This window comes from Anas acuta, chromosome 1 (assembly GCF_963932015.1).
Source record: "Anas acuta chromosome 1, bAnaAcu1.1, whole genome shotgun sequence".
Taxonomy (NCBI): domain Eukaryota; kingdom Metazoa; phylum Chordata; class Aves; order Anseriformes; family Anatidae; genus Anas; species Anas acuta.
This window is the reverse complement of record NC_088979.1, coordinates 75,270,192-75,297,723: the sequence shown is the minus strand read 5'-3', so window position 1 is coordinate 75,297,723 and position 27,532 is coordinate 75,270,192. Positions and strand designations below refer to the sequence as shown.

The window sequence follows — 27,532 nt, the reverse complement described above, 5'->3', positions numbered from 1 at the left end:
TGTACCCAATGCCTGGCTTACAGCAACGCATCCTACGCTGGCAGGTAAGCTTCCTCCAGCCTGCAGGCCTCAAAATCAGCATCCTGAGCTCTATACAATCAAGCTGGACTCACAATCCTGTAACTCTAAATTCTGAGGCTTAAAAACTAACCTCAGCACACGCTTTCCCTTCAGGTGGGAATTATTTATCCTGCTCTGAAAATGTGAATTAAGGTACAGGATGCCAGTAATTCATTTTTAGATGACTTGTCAAATATTTTGACTTCTTGTGCTCCAATCTACTTTCCAGATTCTCCACTTCGGGGAGCTGGATGGGACACTCCTCTGAAATACGGGGGCTACACTGACACATTGAGGATGCAGCACTAGTAAAATCTGGTCACAAACTGTCTTATTCCTCATCTGACACAGCCGCAAACTGGTCACAAGCTGCTTCTGCTTTCTTCAGGGTATGATAACTGATAACCAGCCCCTCTTGCCTGGTCTAAGGCTGCAATATTGAGATCCCCACCATGCTAACAGGGAGATACGCGCCTCCTGACATGGCAAGGCCAACAGTGCCTCGCCAGGGGCAGAGCACAACTGTTTTCCATTTCCTGAACTTCTGCATCAGCACTCTAACTTAATCCTCCCATTAGATCTAAGTTAGAGCAACAGGCAGACTCTGGCTTCTCCACAGCTATTCTGAAACCTTTTCAAGTTCCTCACCACATCTCTTCTCCCAAATACAGCAAAAGAAAATTACTTTGGTTCAGTGAGAACTAAGAAAAGGAATACCAAAAGTAATACCAGCCGACAAGACCAGCAAGGGAATATATAGAGAATGACAAACTTGTGCCCCAATTTCGGATTCTCTACCTGAAAGCCTTTTCTAAACCTCTGCTGAAACCACACTGATTGCAGTGGTATGGAAGTGCAGAGGATAATGCAACCTCAGCTGCATATTATGTGGTGAAATCGTTCACAAAGAGGGATGGCTAAATGAGACTCACTGCAGGAATGGTATTTAATGAAATAAATGTTTAAAACACAAACCTCCATTACCAATGCTATAGTCCTTTAAGCCAGAGAAGTCCCTGGCATAAAAATTAAAAAGTGACTCAACGGGACCACATGAAGTCTTTCTGCTCATCTGTTTAAGAGCTTACACTCGTTAAGTATTCCAATATTGTGTCTCAGTTTATTCTCACAAGTCAGGCTCCTCAAATAATCTTCCAAATAAATTCTGGCCACGTCACACAGCATCCAAGACCCATTTAATCCAGTTTAGCCACAACTGAGACCAAAGATGAGTGCAATCCTGTAGAAAAATTACAATATATCCCGTGTTAATAAATAACGGAATAAGCTTTTTTTGCAGAAACTGTTCCTCCCTCAAGGCATGTTGGTTTGAGAAGGACAACAGAGGTTTAAAAGGAAAAGCTGCTGCACTTCAGAAGAACAAACAGTAAACAGAGAAGCCAGGTCTGTAGGAGCCCCTTTGGGACTCCATATACAAGTACACGTAAAAATGTACAGTGCTCCCACTGAGTGGGGTACTTGGAGATAGCTATGCAACTGCAGATCACTATGCAATATATGGCACCGCTTTTAAAAATGGATTTTTACTGTCATAATAACTATTTTCAGATTAAAACAGACATTAGGCCTAAGTCTTGGCACATGACAGAGCTCATAATTTGGGCATGCAGTCTCAGCTGCCCTAACATGTTGGAAACCTGAGGCATAAGGTGGTTATCGTTGCACAATCGCCTTCTGAGGCAATCTCTCCCTCCTTACCTCCCAGGGGTAGCTCGGATTTCAGGTGGAGAAGCTAATTGCTCAGTTCCAAGTTATGTCCAACGGGTGACTGCAGCTGTAACAGTATTATAATGAGAGGCAGTCCAATTTGAAACATTTATTGCATCCATCTATGCTTTCTCCGCTGGCCGAGGACAGCTATTTTCCTGCAACCCCTTGGGCCATTAGCTCCCCTCGCCTATGGGCACATTAATCTGGACCCAATTTCTTCAACATTTTGTGTACAGACTCTGAACTAGTGCAGAGGGGATCTGCACGGGCAGGCCTGACCCTGTCACTGCTGACAGGCAGAGGTCCCTGCCTTACCCTGCCACAAGACAGTGCGGGTACGGGCACAGCAGTTAGGCACGACGAAGATCCAGCTGGTGGCCGCAGAAGCAAGAACAGGTAAGAATGATTTTCTTTTCCCCCCACATTGTCTCCCTTGTGGATGAGTTTCTGAGTCATCCAGGGACAGGGATGGTCTTCTTCAAGCAGCTGTGTTTGAAGAAGATGGGTGCCTTTGCTCTTCCACACACAGCGCTGTACTTACAGGATTTGGACTTGTCCCTGTGTCCACCCAAACAAAACTTTCCTCCCTCTGTCACACACACACAGAGGGATGTCTGAGCCCTGAAAACAGAGGACTTGATTCCTCCACTCCTCTTGCTGCCATTCCAGAGATGAAGACACAAACATGAATCCTGCCAAAGCGTCTCCCCCGGCAGCCACCTCGCCACCCACTGCCATGGGACAGCAGTGGTGGGAGCAGACAAGGTGCCAGCCTGAGCTCCTGGCCCAGGTGAGGAACCACTTTGAGTCCAACTGCAGAACAAACACACTCTGGTCATAAGTAAACTTAGGCCAACCAAAAAAAAATAAAATATCCTACTTAATATTAACAGCAGCAATGGTGTTTCCCTTGATTTGGATGCCTGAGGAACACATACAGGTCTTATTCCGAGCAGATGTATGACAACATTAAAACTTTTAAAGCCCCTGAGAGCTGGATGTTTAAAAGTCAGCAGACAACTCAGATTTCTGGGATTCCCAGGGTAGTGCTGATATTGTTCAAAGGATGATGTTCTTGCAGGCTTTGAGGCTTATTTTGCAGAAACCGAATGTGCCAAGATATGCACCCAATTTGGCATCATTAGACTTGAAAGCTGGGTTCAGTGACTTCACAGAAAAATAAAAGCTGTTTTCCAAGCAAGATTGAAAACAGAATCACTTCACAGCAGTAACAATGCAAATTTTAAATATTTTATTCCTCTCCACCCTACCTCACACTCCCCTTCAGATCTCAATCTTTAGTCACCCTAATTACCACTAAGAATAAATTTTACAAGAGAGTCAATCTGGTAAAAATAAAACTAAAAAAAAACCCGCGGTTGAAACATCTGTTTGGGTACAAAGAAATCAAATTAGAAACCACACTGATGATTTTGCAGAGCCAGATCAGTTACAATAGATGTAAAAAAGCTGTAACTAATATTCATAATCACTCCTACTGATAAAACCTGTGTTAAAAAGCAGGGACGAGGATTACCAGCATCCCTCTACAATGACTGAGTGGTTTAATAACTGAATTCATCTGTACACTCCTCCTGCATAAACAAAGGTATGGATCCTGATGTAGGGTATCTGTGGAAAACCTCACAATAACTAGCACTGGTGCATCTATGACTGCAAGTTGCGACGACATCCCTGTCTTTAACTCTGGAGCTCTTGGTTGTTGGTACTAGACTCTGTCTCCTGCTGGAAAACAAAACTGGGTTGTAATACTGGTGTCAGGGTGGTATAAACTTCCCTCAGGGAGCTTTAAACAGCCTCAAAGGAAAAGAAAATATGTCTTTAATATACAAAAACAGCATTCTCTGAAGAAGGAGATGCACTGGATACCACATATGTGCTCCAAGTGACTAATGAAACTCCAATATTTTATAGCTTCACTTCAAGTTCAGTGAGGTCAGAAAAAACGTGTTGTGTGTTTTCACGTGCCACTCTCTACCACACATTACTACGCATTATTGTAAAACAATAGGAACCCACAGGCGTTGACCATAACTCTCCTGGGAGCCCTCCCCACAAGCACAACGGGCAGCTCCTGTCTGAGCAGCTCGCGCCAGAGGGCAGCTCCATTAGCCTCAGGAGATTAACGATCTCGCTAATGGAGCTGTCTGGCCACCGCTAAGCAGATAGAGACACAAACACACCCTGAGCCCTTGCTCTGGCACCCCACCTTCACAGCATATGTTCTTGAAGAGCAGGAAGCAGTGACTGTATGAGCATGGAGAAAAAAATTGCCCTCTGCCAAACCTGTCATTTAACAGCCCCCCTTTCACAGAACTGCATCAAAATTTTTGTTTTTCCAGTTTTGCTCACTACTCCATATACCTCTCCCTCCCAGAAAGAAATCCCACAACCCTTTCTCTAGATGTACGGGCAGGAAACAAAAGCAGTTTTGGTCTCACACCATGTACCCGCATTCTTGTTTCCTCCTGCAGTGCTCCGTACAAATCCCGTGCATCCCCGTGTGACCTCGCAACATGAGCTGTGCATGTTGGCCCAACAGCTCACAGCCAGGGAAACTTTTTCCACTGGATTTCCTTTTCACACCAATAAATGCTGAAGAGTGAAAAACTCTCCAGCCTTAACACTCCAGGTTTCTCCAGCAGACTAACCCTGCTTCTCCACTTGTCCTGACGATAAGCACCTGCAGGGGAGCGGTCCGAGAACAGGAGCTGCAGACCTCTTGGAAAGCAGTGTCTGTGAACCAGCCTCACGGGGTGACGAGTGCTTCTGCTCAGCGACACGGAGCGCGGTGAGGCCAGGTCTGTGCCAGAAACTGGAGGCAAACGGGCACAGAGACAACAACACGCTCCTCGCACGGTCACCTCCCCTCGACTCCACTTCAGCGATCCTATTACGAAATTTTAATCAGACACCATCAAGACAACACTGCATGGCTTTTCATTTTTCCACGGAGCAAATAAGACAGGAAAAAGCCAACCGAGGCGCGCCCCGAGCACTTGCATTCCCCGGGCACAAGCACCAGCACCACGGGTGTGGAGCTCTGCAGCTGACGGGGTGCCTGTGCCCCATCCCCAGAACCGCCGCAGGTACCTACCCTTCTCCCCGGTCCCTTGCTGGGGCCCAGGCCCTGCTCCCGGCCCTGTGAGGCTGCCCCGAGCCTGCAGGGCACACGTGGGGTGCCAACCTGGGTCCCCACACCCAGCAAAAGCAGTGCAGAGCCAGCACCCTGCCGGCCTCCAGGCAAAGACTGTCCTCCTCCTCCTCCTCCTCCTCCTGCTCCTCCCGTGCTAATCCGTGCCGGCTTAGGGGATATAATTAGATTGATGAGGGAGCCTTGTTACTGCTCCACGCCGAGGGCCCACAGCAGTTTGGGCTGGGCACGCCGGCAGCTCCAGGCCTGGCACACGCTGCCCAGGGGAGGAGAGGGGAGGAAGGCCTGGAGAACTGAACCAGGGCTCTCGTGGGGAAGCAGGAAGGGGGCAGATCTGATTTGCAGCAGTGTTTGAAAAGGCACGTGGAAAACATGCTGAGATTAGACTCTTGAAACTTATTTCTGACAGCCATTCGGTTTGCTTTGGCAGTCTTTGAGGCAAATGCGCAGGTTCGCAGTCCCGTCTGGGACGCTACGTGGTAAAGAAGTCAGTGTCACCAGGGGGATTACAAATCTGCTCGAGCAGCAAAGCTAAAAGAAATCTCCAGAGCACCTGGGCCTCTTAAGATCCAAAGGGTTTTCAACAGCACCTGAGAGCCACAGACATTTCCCCTCTACAATTTGCTTTACAACAAAACCAGCCAGCCGGCCTTCTCGGAGAGCAGCACTTCTCCAACAGGAGAGGTAGCCCATGATATCCCCAGAAATTAATAACCTCAGTACTCAGGAAGGCACTGGAAATCAGCTCTGCCTAGGGCAAGAAGTCGCAGCTACATCCTGCAATTCCACAAGGAGACTCACGAAATTCTGGGGAACTCTTCCAAAGGACAGCTTACTGCAGTATCTTTTAAAACAATAAACTTTATTCCATCCTCACACCAGCACTCCCCTGCAGCTTATATATGTACATATAAGCTTCTTATGGTTGCTGGCCACCATCACAGCTGAGGGTGTAAAAGATACGGTAACAGGCTGCACACACCTTAGTCAGGGGAAGATGAAAGAATATCTATTTCTACTGTACCCTTAGGGATCGACCCAGGAGAAAGAGAAGGAGAAATATTCTTCTTAGATGCCAGAGTATGTGCTCAGAGCGGGTTACCCTGAGGTTCATTTACCCATCACACAAAACACACAATAAATATGCATTTGCATTGGTTTTGTGCTGTAACACAGCAGAGTGACTGCCACAAGGAACTTGCTTCACCGCAGCATTTTTACCAGTGGGCTGGCCACATCCTGAGTACAAAAAATGAACTGTTTTCCACAGGTCACAGGAGGATGCGCTTGCAAGGAAATGCTGGAAGTCCCACAGATTGCCATAAATCCTCAAATTCAGGAAGGAGGAGGAGGTAGGGAAAAAGACAAGAAGTGGTCTTATTTTTTGCGTTTCAGTAAGAAATCTAGTTTAGGCAGCATAGGACAGAGTTACGCAATTACAAAGTCGTCCTGCAGCACCACCGTGTGAACTTGCTGGAGAGTTAGATGACGTGTGGCTAAAACCCTCCCAGCCACACTGCAATAACCTATCCAGAAACAACTGCGCATTGCAAAAAGGTGAGAGGGCATTACATCCTCACAAGTGGTAAACCTTCTCTGTAATTAGTTGGTTTTCCAAGTAACCTGAATGAAGGCAACTTAGCATGACCCCTGGCTTACCAACATTAACAACTGTGCACAGCCACAGACCGGCTTTCATTTGATGGGTCACTTTGCCAACATCGTTACTAAAAGTCTAAAAAAAAAGCTATTATCCATGCGAATGAGGATGCACAGTCCAGGTGACAAATACTACTCAATACTTGGTGGCTACTCAGTAAAAGAGACATGTAAAATCAAATCGAGAAGAGGTCTTTGTTTCCTGGATTTCCAGCAACAGGTCCATTTTCACTCTATATAACAGAATAATAAATCATGTATGTGAGTACTACTGAATGCACTATCTGAAGAGTTACCAGTATCAAAATTACACTGGTACAGTGGGAAAAACAGGGGAAAACAAGCAAAATAGCAAGCATGTCCTTAATTTTAAAGAAAGGAAAACCTGAGCCTAAAATCATTGTTGGATAATCTGGAAAACAGTTGTAAATAAACAGTCAGATAATTACTATGAAAGTGTTTTTAAGAGTAGCTGAAATTTTAAAAGTATCTCTGAAAAGACTGGGATTGTTATTCTACATGTTTTACAAATGGGATCTGAACACCAGATTAAGTTGGATGACTAGGCAAATGCCATGTAGAAAGATTTCAGCATCCTGAAGAACAGAGAATTTTCAGTCAAGTATTTTGTGAGGAAAAATCCCTCTCACTCGAGGCCCTCTCTCCAGCATGAACCTGCCTCTCTCTGAGAGAGGACAACCAAGTAAATACTCTGGGATTTATTTATTCATTTATTTATTTATTTATTTATTTATTTATTTATTTATTTTTAATTGCTGCTGCATTGCACTGTAGAAGGAAAAGGAGCCTACAGCCAACTTCACACACTTGGTATTAATTCAGATATGATTATAAAGTTATGACACTGGATTTGTAATCATGATGGTATGGAGTCTACACGGTAACAAACTGACTTTCATTAAAAGCTACTCTTTTCTTAAAATAGGAAACTGGAGATTCCCAGTTCAAGAAAAACCCCTGCATGCCACAATCTGAGCTTCCAGAAAGCTTGAAATCCTTACTGAGAACGAAGAGCCTTTTAACTCGGAATCAGAACAGGCCAGGAGTTATCTCCTGCTTCTCCTCTGTCACACCTAAAATTAGAAAATTGTGATTCAGCATTAAAACCCCTTCACCGGTAACACACTTCTCAGTTTCACTGGAAGAGGTTTCTCAAATCCATTTTTTGCTTGCTTTAACAACCAAAGTTATGGGAAGTGACCTGTTCATGACTGACAGCAGAGGCACAGACCAAGCAGCACCTGCTTTCCAGTGCGCTGCTCACGATGGCAATCCCATCCTCTCCATTGCCTGACTCAAGCTGGTGACGTGACCTTCGCTTCCTCCTGGCCAGCCTTTCTCAGCAATACAGCTGGTCACCAAACACACAAAGATGTAAAACAACTAAAAACATGAATGCACGATACGTACGCCCCCTTTGAAATCTTGAGGGAAACACATTTTGGACGGCTTTCTCTAGATTGACCTTCCTGTATCATTAAAATAAAATATTAAACCCAAATATTAATATATTTAATTTAGATACTCTTATCCAAAGGAGACCGAGCATGTCGTAAGGTGAAACCTCATTTACACGTGTATTTTTTAACATTCGTCTCAAATTGTTCGATGAAAGCAACAGCCACAAGAGAGCGCCAACCGCAAAGAATTCAGCCACGGGGAAGCCTACAGCCTTGCTATCGGGAGTAACAGCAATCTGCTGGTGTTGTGCTCAGGCAACCTTATTTGCACATTTAAAATTAGGCCTCAGACAGTTAATTGCTGTACGCACGACCTTCAGAAAGTCGGGAGAGATTCCGGGCGTCTCAGGTGTTGAGCACTGGCTTTGAGACATGTCCATTCCTCCTCTTCATTCTCAAAAGGAGATTACTCAGCACTTTGGGGATTTTATGCACTTTTAAAATGATTCACTCACACTGAGACATCTGAAATTAACAGGTTGTTTTCTGATACCACTGCATTTTGTCTCCGAACATTTCTAACTCACTAAAGCTCAGTGCAATGAGCTAAAACATTAAGACCGTGTTTGTGGTTTTGCTGTCTGTTTTTGGTATCTGTGCACTGAGTATCTGAATACTCCATACTCTGTTATCTTTCCAAGAAAAGCACCGACAAATTCTAACCACAAAGAAAAAAAATATAAAAACCTTATATTTCTGGAAGCGGCAAATGGAACTGCAGCATTTTTTCCATGCAAACCAAGAGTTCCTGCTTTTGCATTTTCAGCTTCCAGTATCTTATCATAAAAGGAAATGACTCGTAAAAAGTATCCCTAAAAAACAAACTGACACAACATTTGAAAACAGAAAAATAAAAATATGATGGCGTCCTTAGGTTATTGGACTTCTGAGGTAAGGCTGGGGGATGTAAAAGATAGTAAAGAAGTAATTAAGAACAGTCTATTATGATTGAGATGTCTTTAAATGGTAAACTCAAGCAGCATTTCAACAGAGAAGTTACTGTGCTGGAAGAAGCATTACCTTGCTGCAGCAGAGCTTTCCTTTCTGCTTTCCTTTCCTGTGACCTAGGAAGTTGCAGTCTACATAAAGACAATCTAAACAGGACTGTAAAATCCTCTGCTTCAAACTGTGAAAATAAATAAATGCAAATAAATTATCAAGCCTTAGTGCCCTTACAGGCTATGGGAGCTCAGTCAATAATGTGGGCAAATCAGGATTTTACCATCCATGTTCGCTCCAGTCTTCCTCGTACCTCGGCCAACCATGCAGGCTTGAGCAGGATGGAACAGCAATTTCATTTATAAATAAGATGCACGCTGCCGACAAGGAGGTGTTAGGTTATATGAGGTATGAAATCATCAGTCTTCCTGCCTGATAAATTCACAACAGACTACCATGATAAAGTTTTCATATTCTGGAACTGTTTTTCCTAGCTCTGCCTCAGGGAATTGGACAAGCACATCTGTATGTCAGTGATAAAAGCGTTGATTGTGGGATTTATGTTATATTATATAAATTACATAAATACTTTTCCTCACCCTCAGTTTGTGTATATCCCACTACCTTTTGATGACTAGATAGCATTAAACTGCTGATGTCACTCCGTTACCTCAGGTTTTGCCATGATCTATCAGAACTCCTCAAAAAGACAAAAAAAAGTCTTTATCGTCAGAAAGCATCTAAAATGCTTCACATATTGAAGAATTAGCTCCACATGCTGGTTCCAGCAGGGCTTACTTTCAAATATTTTGGAAATTATCATGCTATGTAAGCACGGGGCTAAGGAAATTGACCTTTAACACGACTACAAAAAAGCCTTCATGCCCCAGTAATGCTGAAGAAAAACGCAGCCTCTGGCAGGGCAAGCAGTAGCAGAAGGAATCAGAATACACTGGGAATTTCAGGATCTCACCATGACTGAGGCCAAAGAGCTGGAGCCAGAAGCAGGACGCAGAGCGACCTTCGGACTCCCTCCCCCCCTACCCCTTCACCCCAGATGGAGTCAGCACACGGCTGCCTGTGCCAGCCCAGCACGGTGCCTTCAGCAAGAAGGAACTTGCTGCTTTTTTGGAGCACATGGCCATGAAAGCCCTGCTTTGCTTCTGGCCAGCAGCAACGGGTGTGTTTTGCCTCTGAGCCGCTTGCCGCAATGGGCTTACAGTTGGACAGCTATCCCTGACTAGCTGAAGTGCCTCAGGAACCACGCTCCCAAGACTGGCGTTCCTGCACCTGTGCGGTGTGCTCCCACACTGGTTTCAGCTGTGATTTACCTACCCACGTCCAAGGAGACCCAAAAATGGGAGTGGGGAAGGAGAGTTCCTCCAGTCCCAGGGCATTTCAGGAGACAGCCCGGCCTTCATTCCTGGTTGAAGCACTACAGCCACACGATGCAAATTACTGAGCCTCCACAAAGAGCAACGCCACAGGCTGAGATGCTTTGAGTTTTATACGGGAAAGTTATTTTGCTCTGACATGCACTAGACCACATCAGATTTTGAAGACAACCCCACCTCCCCCATGGACTTTGGCTGCACACCTGCCACCAAGGCTGGTCCATGAGCCAGACCAACAAACAGATCCCAATTTAAAATGCAACCCAGCATAAATTTCCCCAAATACTGGCTTTTGACACTCTGTCAGTCCTCTGCACCAGACTAAAAGCATAAGGGCCATATAACTCAGCAGTGCTGCAGCTGTGTCTCTGTGCCAGACCTTGCTTTGCCAGGTGATCCAGTATTATGCAAATTCAGGAGCAATGGCCATAAAGTAAGGTTTTCTTGTTTAGGAGATAAGATGCAAATTTGTCCAGTTATTCAGTAACTAAAGCTGTGACACTCCTGTGTTCTTGCCTTTCTTGTAATTATTCATGTTTCCGGAGTTAAGAGTTGGATTCAGAAATTATTTTAAAGCCTTTTGTAATCTTTGCAAATTGGAAGGTGTTACATGTCGTTATGCAACTAAGTAGAGCACAAAATCTCTACACTTAACACAGTAGGCTACTTGGCATGTAAAAATATAAGAAACCATTCCAGTTTGCAATCTAGTCAGTCATTTATTGTCAGAAAGTGAAGTATGTAACCTAAAACTAAAGTAGCACAAGGAGAACTTCAGCATACTGGAACCTGAGTATTACTGCTCTCCTGAAATTGTGCACATGCAGGTCAAAGTTCTTACCTGGGGTTTAACAAAAGAAAAGAAAGGAAAAAAAAATAAAAAAAAAGAAAAAAGAAACTCTTAAGTTTCTAAAACCCCAAACAATATTTCATACTGTATACAACACACTTAGCAGTATTCATTGCAAATATAAAGAAGATTCCTGACATAAAACACTATTTATTTGGTCTTGAATGGATGGGGTTACAATTCTGTTACAGTCAGGAGACAGCAGGGATCTACAGTACTTGCTGCTATCCAACACCGATAAATTCTTTGTGTGTTTATGTGAAATTACTATGTGAAATGACAGACTTCAGACCCCCAAATTTTGGAACATGCACCTGCTTCCACCTCTCATCCAACGGGATACATATTACTGTTTCTACCACGTAAACTGAAGTTCACCTGAGGAAAGCAATGCTAAGAGCAAATCCAGTGTACTGCCTGTTATAAAATTCTGGTTAAATCCTGTAAGCACTTGTACGCTTTTTCATCTTCAGTCATGTGAATGCTCTCGCTTAAGTCAATGAGACTACTCATGCTCAAAATTAACCATTTCAACAAGTGCTTGCAGGACTGAAGGAAGAAAAAAACATTTATGACTCACAGGTTGTTACTGCCTGATGCATATTCCAATCCACAAAAATGTAATGTCCAATTTCGGTAATTGCTTCACAAAACTCAGTATCATTGCCACAAGCAACCTTTGGAAGAAGCATATTCAAACTATACAGGATTCCTTCTACCCACAAAGAAATTTCTATGCCCTTCCTACTTCTTCAAACACCATCCTGATGGAGTTGACTTTGTAAAACATGGTGATGTCTGTCGTTTTTTTGGCTTTCTATTATTCGCGTTTGACAGTGGATTTTTTCAGATTTGTGAAGAATGAGATTATGAAAGTCACCACAACATAAAAACATGTCAGTCACAACATATGTATCAAGAGAGTTCTGACAGCTGTACACGACAAACATTCAGAAACACTGAATGATGATTTGCTCTTTGAAACCAGGGACAACACCTCCAATTCGAGGAACTGAAGCTTATGTTCACTTAAAGCGTCAACTGGTATGTCACTAACAGCACAAAACAAGTCATGTTGACACAACTGAGAAACTAATAAGCCAAAACAGATAGAAATTAAAGTGTTTTTTAGATATATGCCCCACCAAAAAGAGGACTTGCATGGGAAACACCCGAATACCTGCATGGTACTGCTAGGCTGGAAGGAAGACAGATTCACACTGCTTCAACATAATTGACTGCGCCAACAGCCTGATGAGCAGGGGAAATGGTCCTCATCAGGGCTCTCTAAATGCATAGTTTGTTGAAAATATGAGTGTGCATGTACCTCCTTTCCTGGTGTCTTTGGTCAATAGTGCAGGACCAGGCCGCTGAAGGAGCAGCACGATGGTGGCCAGCCAGCCCCAGGTGTGGCAGAGCCTGGTAGGACATCCCATCTGGCACTTACTTCCAACTCCCTAGCCCGCTTAGTGCAGAAGAGTGGGCCTAAAGCAACTCCCTGGCCCATTTCTCAGTGAATTTCTGACACCAGAGTTTAGCAGCTGAGCCTTTCCACCAACTACAGCCACACAGAAAGGTTCCAGCCTTGAACTTTAAAGCAGCGTTCATCTGTTACAAATACCCACTCATGAACAGTACATACAGAAAGAGCTGCAGAGCAATTACAAGAAGCATTGGTATGAAGATTTACTGCCCCTGCCAACTTCTTACAGCATATGCATGTATGTACAGCCTTAGAAAGCCGTATCGCAGTTTCCTAGGTATTTCCGAAGTCTGGCTGGAAATACAGGCACCAGAATATCTCTTCTTGGGCAGTAAAGCTACAGCTGTAGTTTTCCAAAAGGATAATGTTTACTAGTCATCAACCCTAGTTCTGCTGTAATAAACCCTAGTTCAAGAAGTAAAGAACATAGAATTTAATGGCAAAATAGACTTTACTCCTACCAAAGCGTGGTTCTCTACAAATATGTTTGGCCTATTGTTCAATACTTAACCATAACGATGGACCAAATATTTTTAACACTTGCTTACAATCTGCAGAACTACATATATTTTTATATTTGTTTCCTATACTATTTTTGACACCTAAAAACTTGAACTATCAAGTGACCAAACACAGGTAAGAGACAGAATTCACAGTCCTCAAATCTTATCATCTTTCAGAAAACACAGACCCCTCATCTTTTCAATCCATCTCATGATTTGATGCTGTCAAGTTTTAACAGTACTCCCATGGCCAAAAAGAGCTGAGAAGTCCAAAGCTAGCTGCTCTACTAGCAGGAAATGGGTAAGACTGGATTCCCTGTTACGTTACAGAAAACCCATGACGGAAAGGTCACTGATGCTGTTAAGCACGTGTCTGCTCAGCACATGCCAAGATTTCTGTGATCTCCCATCTGACGCTGTAAAAGACTGGAAGGTTTTTATTCCAGGGTTTCTGCTCAGGCATCAGCTTCTGAAACCATCGTGCACAATCTTGGAGCCCTCAGGACAATTACTGAAAGCTCTGCTTTTGAGTTGCTTCAATTAAGAGGCTGTTCCCCTCTCCATGAAGTGCCATGCGAACAAAGATTACCCTAACCTTCCACGTTCAGGAGTTTGTAGTGCAGCTCTCGTAACATTTGCTCGTGTTACCAGGATTCAGCAGAGCACATTTCAGTGTTCACGCTACACTTCTGGTGTCAACTCTGTCCTCACCCTCATTCCCTCTCCCTTTTGTAGCAAAGGGCTCTCCTCAGCATCGCAAAGGCAACTTGCATTTTCCCCACAGAAAGGAATCAAAAAAACCCACTACTTAAAGGAAAAGGACACATGCCTGCTCACATGTACTGGTTCTCGGGAGCTGGCAGCTCCTCCAGAATGGGTCAAATTAAGCCAAGTCCAGCCCCCTGCCACCAGCAGACCCTGCAGAAGAAGTCCATGGCTACTCCTCCCCTTGCCCGCCCCCGCTGTCCATCACCACTAACACACACTGAAGCAGCCAACAGGACAATCCCACCTAACTTCTCAGGGTGGCTCCCAAAGGCCACACAATCCCAGCCCTGCCTCTAACTGAGCACAAATGAAAGCCCCACCTGTGTGCCGATTTTTAACAATTTAACATAAATCTCATAAATTCATAGTGAAAAAATATTCCAGACTTTCACAGCTTTATGTCATTTGCTCATGTCTAGCATGTGCAAAGGTATGGAGATTGTATTTAATATGAAGAGAATTTAAGTACGAAAGGGACGCAGAAAAACTAATTATTCTTAATATGATAATCACCTTAGTGTCAACACTCGCAGCAGTTTTAGATGTGTGTATGTAGACATGCATACATCTTTTCCAAAAGAAAGAAATTCACGTACAATTCCTGTAAGAAATGTCCTAAGCATACTTTCTATCTTCCTAAGATAGGAATCTACACAAGAAATGACTCAGTACTACAGTGAAGAGCTAGCATGCAATTAAGGTGTATTGTTTTGACAAATCCACTTGAGAAAACAACACAAAGCCTCCTGAGTCCTCACTTAATCCAAGACCAAAGGTACACTGCACTTGTTCAGCCATCAATACCTGTAAGCTACTTAAAGTGTGTTTGTTGTTGAGCCTGTTGCGCAGTTTAGATTTGGCTTAGACCACAAATATGCAGGATCCAAAAAAATAAGGCCAAGTATGTGTGCCGGTAGCCAGCAAATTTATGCTTAGTATTTGTGCTTAGTATTTGGTACTGCAGTCATTTTTACTTAGAAACAAGTGCCTTTTTTTTTTTTTTTCTCTCTCCTAATGTAGTTCAAGCATCAGATTCTTTAAAAATAGTGGGAAAAAATAATTTTGTGGAAGCCAGGTACCACTGCTGGACCACAATATTCAAACCAGAAACTTTTGCTACAGTCACAATTTAATTACGTGAATGAAATGCGTTCCTTACTATGGCAACACTTTTTCACTTGGTCTTGGCTTTAGCTAAATTAGACTTTTAAAACAAAAATAGCATGCCCTACTGCTTCCCAGGTACAGAAATAACGAGATCTATGTGAGACCAGGGCTTGGCGTTACTGCATGGAAGAGTGACCCATGTGGAAGAATTTCACATAAATATGCTTCTCAGAAGTGGTGAATAAAACCTGATTTTCCTGACGTTCACAGGAAGTTCTCTACATTCCAGAAGAACTTTGTTAAGAAGTAAATTTTGCCACATTGTGATAATTTTCAAAGCATTTGCTTTTTAGTTCTGGATGAATCTAGAAATAGTTAACATAAACAACCCTAAGAAATCTTGGCTTCTCAAGCTAATTCCCACCAATATCAAGGACAAAAGTGAGTGAAAACTAAGATTCTTTCAGCCTCCAAGGCTGGGTCGTTGAGCTTCAAACTGCTTGTCTGTTTTGTGCTTCAAATTATCACGCTGGTATCCCTGGGGAATAGCATGTTAAATCAATGCTATAGAAAAGCATCACTCTGCTAGACAAAGGATATACAGGGCAAGCAGACAAAAAGATGCTAAGACAACTTGAAGATCAATACATCATCTCATATATATAACTCAATGAAAAGGAATTGTGGGACTATCCCCGCTCTCCCCAGAGAACAGTCAGGGTGGATCTAAAGAAAACTGAAATAGTCTAAAAATGCTAAGGCAGCCATTTCAAGATCGCTGTAAGCAATTAAAGTGCAGACTGCCTCTGAAAGTGGTGGTCCTATCCAGCTGAAAACCTACTTCCCCAAGTAATTTTGCAGTCAGATCAGTCCCCTGATCCAATTCAATCCAGACCTGCAGGAGTGCTCACACAAAGACTACACAACTGGCCTGCTTAAAGACAGGACTGTTTAAAGCACTCATAAAAATTCAGCCTAAGATTTAGGGCAAACAGCACAAAACAATGCTGTTGTTCAAACCATAACTTCTGGAAGAAAGCATGCAACAAGGCTTTTATAAAAACCTGCATCATTTGAACTTCCAACAGGAAAAGAAAAGCTGTTTCGGCACACAGACAGCAGTGCATGGGAACAAGTTGGCCAAGAATAAAATGAGACTGGGTGTTTAAAGGTTTCTGACCGTCAAAGGACTGATGTCCTAAGGCAACTTTCCAACAGAAAGAGCAAAGTTGAAAAACCACAAACAAAAACCCTAGCTAATTTCATTCAGTATGTTTTATTAAATTTTATCTAATATTATGCAGGCTTTCTAATGACCCAAAAGGCTCTTGCCTGTTTGGGGAGCTCTGGAAGCCTTAATGAATTTAGGACAAAAATGTTTTCCCTAACAACAGCCACTATTTCAGCCTCTTGGCCAGAACAGCTAGGTTGCCTGCGACCGCTGCACAGGCATATGCTAAGGAACGAAAAAGAGGAGCGCTGAGAAAGCGATGAAAATCCATCAGCTTTGCACCAAGCTGCATGCAGGCGTGCATAGCAATGGGGCTCTGTTGCCTGCAAAGAATGGCCACAAATCCCTAGCAGCAAATCAGGGCTTGACTAGCTGTAGGAAAGTTCTCCAAAAGCATGGAGTGAAGTAGTTATGAATTTCATGAATGTCTTAGGTGAGTCTACTACTAGGGTATTTCAGCAACAAACCTGTCATTTCCAAAGACAGATCAGAATTCACAGATCTGAACAAGTTGCTATCACACAACTGAAAAGCATCATGAAAGAGGGAATCTTTCCACCAGGTCTGAAGCTATTTGTTATAATTAAGACTTGCTGCCTTGGCAGATTCTTCAGTGTCTATAAAACTTCTCAACCCTGAAGTTCTCCCATTCTGTGACAGAAACAGCTGCTGTAAGCTTCACTAACAAAACTTTTTCACCAGAATAGCCAACACAAGTTGAAACTGCTGAACATCAACGTGATTTACAATAGTTGTGCGTGCATTTTATTTTATATTTATTATCTTCAGAGCTACAAAAATTTTGTATGTGCTTCTGGAAGTAGCTATTGGCAACAACATAAATTCTGTTACCTGCAAAAGAGATTCACGTTCCCCTAACTGCTTCTGTCAAAAGCACCTTCTTAAACCAAAGGCGAAAAGCATGGTTACATACCTCTCATCTGTCAGTGTTTTTTCACATATAGTCCCCATCTGAGACAGTTTCAGAACACTTACTATATTTATGGGCTGGCTGATCATACAAGTCAAACCCAATTCTCAGCATTTTCGGTGTTGCAACAAAATTCTTTTCTGATTCCGACAAAGACACTCAAAATTCCCACATGAAAGTCTAGTTGGTATAATGCAATTCTAACGTAATTAGAAAGTTCTGATTCACCAGAATACAAAATTAGTGAGAAAGATTTCTTGTTCAAATTTCCTGTTTTATTTTTTTTCAGAACTTATCGGATTTATCCTGCATTTAGCATCTGTTCAAAAGCCAAAATTCTTTTATGAAGCTTATTTTTATTTAAATGAGTTTTTTAAAAAAGCATGAACTTAAGTGTCATAAATCAAAATGAGAATACAAAGTTTCCATATCACAACTATGTTCTATTTTGATAAATATTTTCAATTTTTCCTTTAACTAATACATAGCTAAAAGCACACTAACCAAACCACATGAGAAATGCTTGATATCCCAAATATTCTCATAAATGTTCCCATGAAAGTATTCACGGGAAAACAGTTTTCCAAAAGTTTCACATGTAACCCCCTACTCAGAGTCAAACTGGCGTGCACTGCAAATGTACCAGAAAGCACGACCAATGTCTGCTCACCAAATACAGAAGCAGCAGGGCAGGCTGGACAGTTTGCTTCAGTCCCTGTAGTTCAAGAGGGCAGGAAGGAACAGAGAACAATTCCTACCACTACAACAGTATTCACAGAATACAATGCCTCAGTTCTTGCTCTGATCAATACGCTACCTCTGCCTACATCTTCTTCCATAACGATCCTCTGTTCAAGAAGTAACACTACATAATATGAACATCAATAGCACTAAATGAAAGCCATTATCTTGCCAACTCCTGGCAAATTTTGTTGTTCAATAATGTAAAGATTGGAACATATTTGGTTTTCCAGCTGAATGTCACGAGCTTACCTTTTTACCACAAGCTTTAGCGTCTTGTGTGAGCCCTTCACCAGACAGATTGCTTCTTGTCGGAAACCAGAGAGGCCCACATCATTGATGCCAACAATTTCGTCCCCAGCCAGTAACTTGTCCACAGACGCAGCTTTGCTCCCATCTTCAATCTGAAGAGAAAGCAAACCAAATGGTAGAATTATTAAGGTTGCATAATGACACTTTAAAACAAGTTAATGAGCTTTCAATATTGGCTTCATACAATAACTATTACAGTAATTAAGTGGTTAAAATAATTGAAAAAATTCCAAACACTATAAAGAATATGATACAGAGACGATCAGATTAGGGAAAAAAAAAAAAAAAAAGGTATGAGGGAAACTATCTGAGAAAAGTAGGAAGCTTAATGGAAATTTGAGAGTCAAAAAATCTGTCATCTGGAAGTCTCTTCAATACAGTACAGGTAATAATACTTGCAAATAGAGCTTTGGGCAGGCACCTTAAAATCTATTTCTCCAGAAAAGGTAACCAGTGATAGTAACCACGTAGTCGATAACATTTAACCACACAGTCAGCTCCACAGAACTGGCATTCTGTGAAGCTACACAATATTGCATAACAACCTGGTCTGGAAAATAAACTGATTTTCATCAGGCATATACCATTTTGGAAAATATCTGAGAATTTACAGTCCATACAGCTAACTAACAGCTCTGGCTAGAGGAAGAGGTTTTGGTCTGAGATCTAAGGCATTAAAATAATGTGTCACACTGCTGAAGAACATAGCCATGCTAAGGGATATTCACTGAAAGATTATTTTGCTTCCATGGGCCTCTCTGGTATGCATTCAATTCTTACAGAACTATTGATCATATGCAGTGAAACACGTACGCAACAAATTTAACAGCTGGTTTTGGGCAGTTCCCACAATGACGAAGGAAGCCAGCCCATTACAAGTTGCCCATTTTTTAATTTAAAATAAATCCCAAAAGCTTGATCAGCCAGACTAACAAGTACCAACAACTTAAGCTGATTTCAAGCGCAGCTGTAGGTGTTGACTTTGCAAGTCAGGCCCTCAGCTTTCTCGGTTTGTTCCCTTCCCTTTTGCTGTCAACACAGCCTCCAGCCTCTCAGATGATCTATGCATCTAGAGTTTTTATTCATCCCTCATTTGCTCATAATCCATATCCTACCTCTTCTTACTGACTTGACACTTCGTGTTCAAAGCAAAGATTTTCATTTATGTCTTCATTACATTTTGTGTCAACTACAGTATCTCCAAGTCCCTCATTATTAAATGTCTGTGAACCTACAAAGAAGAATTCCTTGTAATTGCCCCAACTGCACAAAGCTTCATAAAGTACAACCATCTTCTAAGGCACCGAAGTCAATCAACAACGAGATAAATCCAGAGGAAACCTAACTTCATGAACTGTGATGCTCACAGTACAGGTTTTAAGGATACTCCTGCAAAGAAAGTCTAAATTAAATAACCTAATAAAATAAGCAATATCTCTTGATGAAAGTACATTAGGATGATCTCATACACCACAGCAATCTCATTTCATGCACATAAAAGCTCTCTTTATGTAATTTCAGGATAGATGTCTTAAAAATCTTCAGACCTTTAAATCTAAGCCAAAAAGAATGCCATGTAGAATGCTTAGTCTTATACGCCATTCTAAAACACTCATTATTAATACTAATCAAGCAACTTAATTTCCAGAACTTCTTATCTTAATAAAAACACAGATAATTAAAGACAGAGCGAGTCTCTACATCCTGATACATCTAGCTCTCAAGCTGTGACCTGCCTCTGACCTGCCTGCGTATCTTCTGAATGTCAAGAATTTACCAGAATATTGAATTCTCAGTTCAAATCTACAGTGAAGTTGAAAGCCGGGGAGCCACAGTGGAAATCACTTTAAATGCACAGGAAGAGTTTCGTTTACAATTGTTGAGAATTGAGCGGCTGCCATCTGAGGAGCCCTGAAGCCAGGCAGAGCTAAACAAGAGAACAAGCAACTGGGGATTCATGAATCACAACCCTCTGAAGAGGCAATCTCAAGTCCTTCAACTGTCCAGATGCATTTCTGGGTTGCTTCTAAATAAACTACATTTGGAGGTCTGAAGCCCAGTAGGTCAGAAAAGCAGAGGGAAAACCTTAATGAAAAGCAGAGTTGAATCACTAGAAATGTAGAGAGAAGTTCAGGCAGAGGTGGAAAAAAAGAGGAAAAATATGTTGTAGGAGCACACATTTTAAACTGCAAAATGTAAGTGCCAACTAGTTGCAGCTCAGCAAGGTACCAACTTAACAACAAGGGGTGAGAAGCCCGTGTGCCACCTGGATGTCAACAATTCAGAAGGCTGGGCTTGAAGACCTTGACAGGGTCTTTTTTTTTTTGTCTTAAAAAAAAAAAAAAAAAAAATCTGTCTCCTAGGGTTTCAAGGAATGTTCATTGTTCTCTGTAAGCATGTTTGTTTTTTCTTTAGGCTGGCAATGCACTGACTGCAGGGAGTATTCAGTTACCCCCTCTGAGTTTTCATTTCAGCAGGGAGACTACACATTCCACACGGTGCATGCTTTCCAAACAGACTCTGGCTGTCCAAAACAACATTAATCAAAAAAATAATAACAAAAATTAAAAATAACAACAAAACGAAACATCAAAACCACACACACACACACACAAAAGCATATCAAAACCTAAGGACAGAGCTGAAGCAATCCTCCTGAAAGCTGGAAGTGGCTTTCTTTAATACACTGCCTCCAAATCAGTTGCAGCTAGGGAGAATAAAACTACACATCCATTCACAGTAGAAGTCCCCCTGAGCTGAACAAATTGAAACATAAATCTTTCTTACCAGCTTTACCTCAGGTCACTGAATGACTGCATGAATGCGGTCATCCCACTTGACAATGCACTTTTAGTGGATATGGGAATGTTAGCTAGACAGGAAAAATACAGTTTCTTCAGTCACACTGATGACTAAAAAAAGCATTAGATTTTACATACATCTAATGAAACACAGCCAAAAAAAACATGAGGAAAAGACTCTTTGAAAATATTGCACTTGCCTGCTCTGCCCAAACTTTCACAGTGCCATTCCAGTTCCTCTTCTTTCTCTTTTTTTGTTTACTAGGTTTTGCCATTTATTACTTTTATTTATTCAACTGTTGATTTATTTTCCACCTCATCAGACCTGTAAATCCCAACCTTTATAAATGTTTTAGCACTAGCAACTACACTCAAAAATTTCACCATTATTTTTCACGCCTCAACCATTTATGTATTGCTCTCATTCACCTATGGGGTTAGCTGTGCTATGCATGGCAGGATTTAAACCCATCTTTAAAGATTTAAGCTCATATTGTTCATCTAACGTCCAATTTTTTTCTGAAATTCAGGTTCCCAGAAAAACTAGCAGTACAGAGCTGAAAACAAACCCTTGAAAATGCCGAGGGAGGTGTTAAGATGAAGCCTTACAAGAAAGTCAACAAGAAGAGATCTGCCTCAGTCATGGTCAGCAGGCAGATGGGTCAGGACATAGCCCTGAGCAAACCCTCTGCTCAACCTGGAATGCTTGCAGGAACTGAAAGTCCTTGAAGTGTACATCTCAACGCTTTTACAGCAATACCAGGAAACTAAAGACACAGCCAAGAAAATCAACACCTTATTTTCTTATAAATAAGAGACCTAAGCCTTCAAAAAACCTGTATAGTTACACTGCCCACCTTGGATGAGCAAGGAAAAGTTCCAGAAATCTCAAACCATCTTTTCAATAATGTATTAACGACTCGCACCCCTCTTATTATGCTAAATCAACAAGATTAAACAGCATGACTTCCTATCCTTAGCAGGGATGCTGATATTGCTACAAAAAAGTGTTTTCAAGAGGAGAGGAAGAGGATGTTTGCTGATGAAAAGCATCTGTTTAGACAATCCCCAACTCTCACTTTGTCCCTGATGACCTCCCTGTGTCCAAGAGCAAAGGCAAATTTTGGGATCCATGCATCAGCGAGGATTGGAACCAGAGACTTCTGCTGTCATAACAGTATTGATATGAACTGCTTTATCTTCCCAAAGTTATTCCTGCTTATCATATCCCCAAAAGAGGAAGAGACGCTGATACAAGAAACATATGTAGATAATGGTTAGGACAAAAATGGTGCGAATGAAAAAACAACACCCATGTAGTGCAGTATGTGAAATTCTTTCTGTGAAAAGGAGAAAGGGCTTTCACATGGGGGAAGAGCTGGGGGGAAAAGTGTAACAGCTAGCCACACAAACACATTCCAGGGACACTTACAAGTCTGGATTCCCACTGTGGGTAACACATCTGAAAGGGAAAATAACAGCCTATGGTTGGCAGCTTTAAAATGCAGTAGCGTTGAGGGGGTGCACCACTGCTAGCATGTGACCCATTAACTTCTGTGTTTACCAGGCCTGATGCTTTACTTTAAATACTCGCATTCCTCTATAGGCACCTGTATAAACAAGCGGGAGCCAGGTTGGGAAGCGCAGTGTCACACGATAGCGCGTTTTGTTTACCACGATGACATCGGGTCAGACTCTTGTCCCGGCTCTCCCTGGGCCGGGTGGGAGACGGATGGAAACCCAGGCCCAGAAACAAACACAGGAAAAAACAGCTCCACTTATCAGCATTCTGCTATCGGCCATGATAAACTATTTTATCATAACTCACTCCCTGTGCAGCCAAGAAATGATTCTGTGGCTGTTTGCCTTATGAGCATCTAATATGGATTTAAAAAAAAGCCCAAACCTAAAAAACTTCATATGAGATCTTCAGAACAAGTAAAACATAGGAAGCATTAGCTATTTTGTGTTGCACTGAGTTACACAAAGGAGAAATACCTTTACAGACAAAACCTGGCATTTGTGTAACTCTGAGGAACCAACAATAAAAGCACAGCGCCAAGTTCAGCAAATCCAGCCCGAGTGGTAAGGCCTGCATTTTCCTAACTGGAAGAAATGCCCCCAACACTGCTGGGTGTCCATGGCAAAGCGAGGAATCCAGCAAACCTTCAAGTCAGCACCTGGCCTCTCCACCCCAAAACACCACCTCTCACAGGCCAACAGCCCAAGGGCCCGGTGCCCAAAAAGATGACTGCATCTGTCACCTTGCTACGCTCAGGCCTATGCAGAGCAGGACAACACCACGGACCTGGCGCTGGATGGACCTCCATCAGACAAGTGCCTGCTAACACGGGGCCTCATCTGGAGATGCTCTGTACTAACACAGAAACCAGTTTAACTTCTGCTTGGTGTCAGCACTTCACACACCAGCCATTGCCTGCACTCGCTCTTGCCCCGATTATTCCTAAACTTCACAGGAAACTTCTAGATTTTAGGGATGTTTGGTCTGGGACAGCGCCTTTCTCCACAGGCAGTTTTTTTCCCCCCTAAACCTTCAGGGTGGAGGCTCTCCATGGCCCTTTCTAATTGTTTTTTATCTGGTGTACTTAAACATTTGGATATTTTCCTAGCAATCTTCTATTTGCTCAGCATTTTTATTTTGTTTAAAGTATTATATTTTGAAAAGCTGTCACTTGGTACAATTCTTTAAGCACTTGTTCAGTCCTTATACTTGTATCCACTTGGCCGTGCGGATGAAGGGCCTGCTGTCGCTTCCACCCTGACAGGCCATTTTTGTCGAGGATTTAGTACAGCTGTAAAAACGGACTCTGGGCTGAAACCTGACTTCAGAATTCCTCAAACTAGGAGTGTTTAAAAAGTCCAGAAAAAACAAACAAACAAACACTTTCCTTTCTAAAAGTTAATACTTGAACAGATCGTTCAAATCACTAATTTCCATTATGCTGTGAGAAGACCTTTCTGATCATAAAGCATTGGTCACTGTTTCTGTGAGGACCCTGTTACTGTGCCTTCATCTAGTTGCATCGCAGTCCTGTTATGGACCTTGCAAATTAAGAAGGACAAACTAAGTACTTGAAGTTAAAAGTCTACTGAATCTTTGCCTCCAAAAGCCAATGAGCACAATTTACAAAGGAAAAATTTCAGGAAGAGAGGCTCCACATAGATTTGTAGGTTTGAAAGAAAATAAACCTTCATCATTCAGGTTAAGTTTTTTTGCCAACTGATTCCATTGTTTCAGCCACAGGAGTTGGAAACATTTCATCATTGTCCAACACTTGTACAAAAATAAATAATAATTTTTAAAAAAACAACAACCAACCAACCAAAGAAACACCGGCCCACCATGATGCCTTGGAAGCAAAGAGATAATGTATCAGAAGAAGGAAGGTGTGGCTGCCTAGTGTTAAGGTTGCTTCTTTTGCTATTAGTACTTGAGGTACACTAGACAAATTTTACAGCTCCTAAATAAAATTTGCTTTTTCCAACTCAGTGAAAGTTATCCCAGTAGCATTCAGAAAGCATACCCTGGCCTCTACATCCCCACATGACCCACAGCAGCAGGCCTGCATATACAACATCTCTACAGAGCAACTATATCCATACAAAACCCAGGCTTTACGGGGATCTTCCTATACAGGAGCCCCCTGCAGGATGAAGCAGGGCAGACCCCGACCCCCTACAGCGCAAACAACCCCCACGTGGCACCCAGGTTGCAGGAAGGTGAACGTGGACCCAGCCGTGCTGGAGTAAGAAGGCCAAAATAAGAGTGGAAAAGATGGGGATGATGGAAACGGAGGCAGGGGAAGTGGCCTGCTGCTGGACCTGAGCCTGGACAATCCCACTCCCCTTCCTCCCTCGCCCCTACCACTCGCAATGATGCGTCTGTACCACTTGCACAGCACAGCTCAAGGTTTTTTTGGTTTTCTCCTAGCACCTCATCAGCATCTAGATACCCCCTACAGATGTTACTTTACTTAGTACAGCATTAGTCCAGACAAGCTGCACTCGTCTTATTCTCAAGAACCACTTGAGAAACGCTAACTCCCATTTATTTTTAGCTGACAGCTTGGCTTTTTATTTTACAGAAGATAACGACATCTGACCCACAGGAACCCATCTGAGCTCATGGATATGTTACACAGTTTTAAAAATATTTTTCCATCTTTTTTCCAAAGTGACAAAATACTCTGTGTAAGAAAGGAGCTAAATGCCTGAGCTGTGAAATAAATGATCAAAAAGCCAAAACAGGACTTCTTTCTCTACACAGAATTTACTTATCCTCACACGCCTTCTATCAGAGTAGTTTGAAAGGGTGAGCTTATACTTGTGCAAATTTACTTACTGATGATTATACATAGGCTGTTTATATATGTAATCTCTGCAGTTAACATTAGGTATTTTTTATAGGCCTACATTTTTGTACTTTCGGTTACTCTGAACAATGATAAGAACAGTTAAAAAAAGAGGTTATGCATAGAAGCAGCTCATTTTATCTTTTCAAACTGATAACAAGAACAGACTTCCAACAGGAAAAATACGACCTGACAAAGTAATCTTTACGATCACAAGGTTCAAGGCTTTTTACTTTGCAGCAACCATATACTTCCACAAGGTTGACTTATCTTTCTGCCTTCCTGTCCATCCCAGGAAAATAATGTCACAGCTTGCCAATGTGCCCTTGACAGTAACATGCTGAATGCAATCCAACAGCCTGTGCAACACCACTGCATAACAAGGGAAAGAGTATGACTTACTGACAAAACAAAGCAGAAAACATGGAGTGTCTGTGCGGTCATGCAGGTATGACTGTGCATTAATTACCACGGAAAAGTCCAGTTTCATCAGCCTTGTAGTCTGCTTGTCAAGAAGTCTGATATGCCTCAATGGAAGACTTTGAAAGATCTACTAAATAGCAATTGAGTACTTTCTGAAGAAGTCACCTACCTCATTCAGTCAGTCAGTCTAAATGCTAACTTTCTATGAAATATTTAAGTTGCATTTTCAACAGCTAACAGCTGAAGTTTTCATTTAGGAGCCCACTGCTACACATTGGAGCGAGCAGAACACAGCGTTACACTTCTAAGCATTGCACAGCAGGCATAAGCACTAACGGGAAGAGAATGACGTGCTCTTATAAAAACTGAAACAGCAGCTTCTTCAACGAGAACTCGTCTTGCATTACTCAACTTCCTTAAAAAAAACAAAAGCATCAAAACAACTTTCAAAACATGTCTTATTTCTTGAGTCCCTTACCCATTCCTCCACAAAGTGTCAGAAGGAAGGTCAGGTTCCTCCTAAATATAAGCCTGCTGACAACGGAGTTTGTTCCTTGCATCAACTTTTACTCGCTGTTCAGAAATGATATTCAGACTCACAGAGCACCAGAAGTACAGACCGGAGCCTTAATTTTCCAACATCTTCCTCAACAATTTCAATATTTAAAGCAAAGGTCAAACAAGAAAATATATTTATTCTTCCCTCCAGAGGTCTGCAATAGGCAACAAACCCTAAAACTGTCTTAATTCATCTTAATTCATCTATCATAATCTATACAATCTCACTTCCTGTAAGTATGCAATACTTCAAACTGAATAGACACAAGCACCCATTGACAAACCACCTACCAAACTCACCTTTTTGCTGCACATTCAATATACAATCTCAATTCCCCTTTCCTAAAGCAATAAAAGGACAGAAGCTAGTGGGATGACTCTCAAAAAAACAGAAATACATGTTGTTATAGAAGCAAAAAAGGTCTAGGTAACCTTGTCCTTAGTTTCTCCACTGCTCATGTTTATTCCATTTGCAGTCCAGTAAAGGAAGAAAGTTTCCCCCACTCCACTTTCACCCAGAATTCAAGCACTGAAAAGGTCAAGCAAGCAAACACTGAGGATGGCATTAAATGTATTTCTCTAGGGCAGGAACTGTCACACTGTTGCTTCTAACATGGTGAAAAAAGGTTCAGAAAGCAAATTTTAGAGTGGATTGCATGGCATTTTCTGCCCAGGCTGTCCTACCTGCTTAATGTGCAGTGTCTGAACTGTCTGGTGCAGTCAGGCACCAGAGGGCTGCTTATACAGAGAGACTGCTAGTATATCCCATGTGCATCTCTCATGACGCCACAGCAATAAAAGCCGAAAGTATAACAATAACAATCTTAGCAATGTTTTTATTCAATTTATTGAGAAGATGAAACAGTACCCATCTACCTACCTAAGGCACGCAGTTCTCTGAGCAGGGTATGAAATATTCATGTATCTACAATTAAGCACCAACATCTTAAGTTTATTCTGAGTCATGAAACGGAAATAAGCAAAATTTAATTCTGCGGAGACTAATCTATAG

At 42.1% G+C, this 27,532-nt stretch overlaps 1 protein-coding gene across 2 annotated transcripts in view; it reads right to left on the bottom strand.

The window, feature by feature from the left end:
* SHROOM2 (shroom family member 2) overlaps positions 1–27,532 on the bottom strand; it is a 124,434-nt gene that overhangs the window by 56,283 nt on the left and 40,619 nt on the right. For both annotated transcript variants that reach the window (XM_068682600.1, XM_068682609.1), the window contains exon 2: positions 18,306–18,457. In XM_068682600.1, coding sequence (XP_068538701.1) covers positions 18,306–18,457 — 152 coding nt within the window. The remainder of the gene's footprint in view (positions 1–18,305; positions 18,458–27,532) is intronic.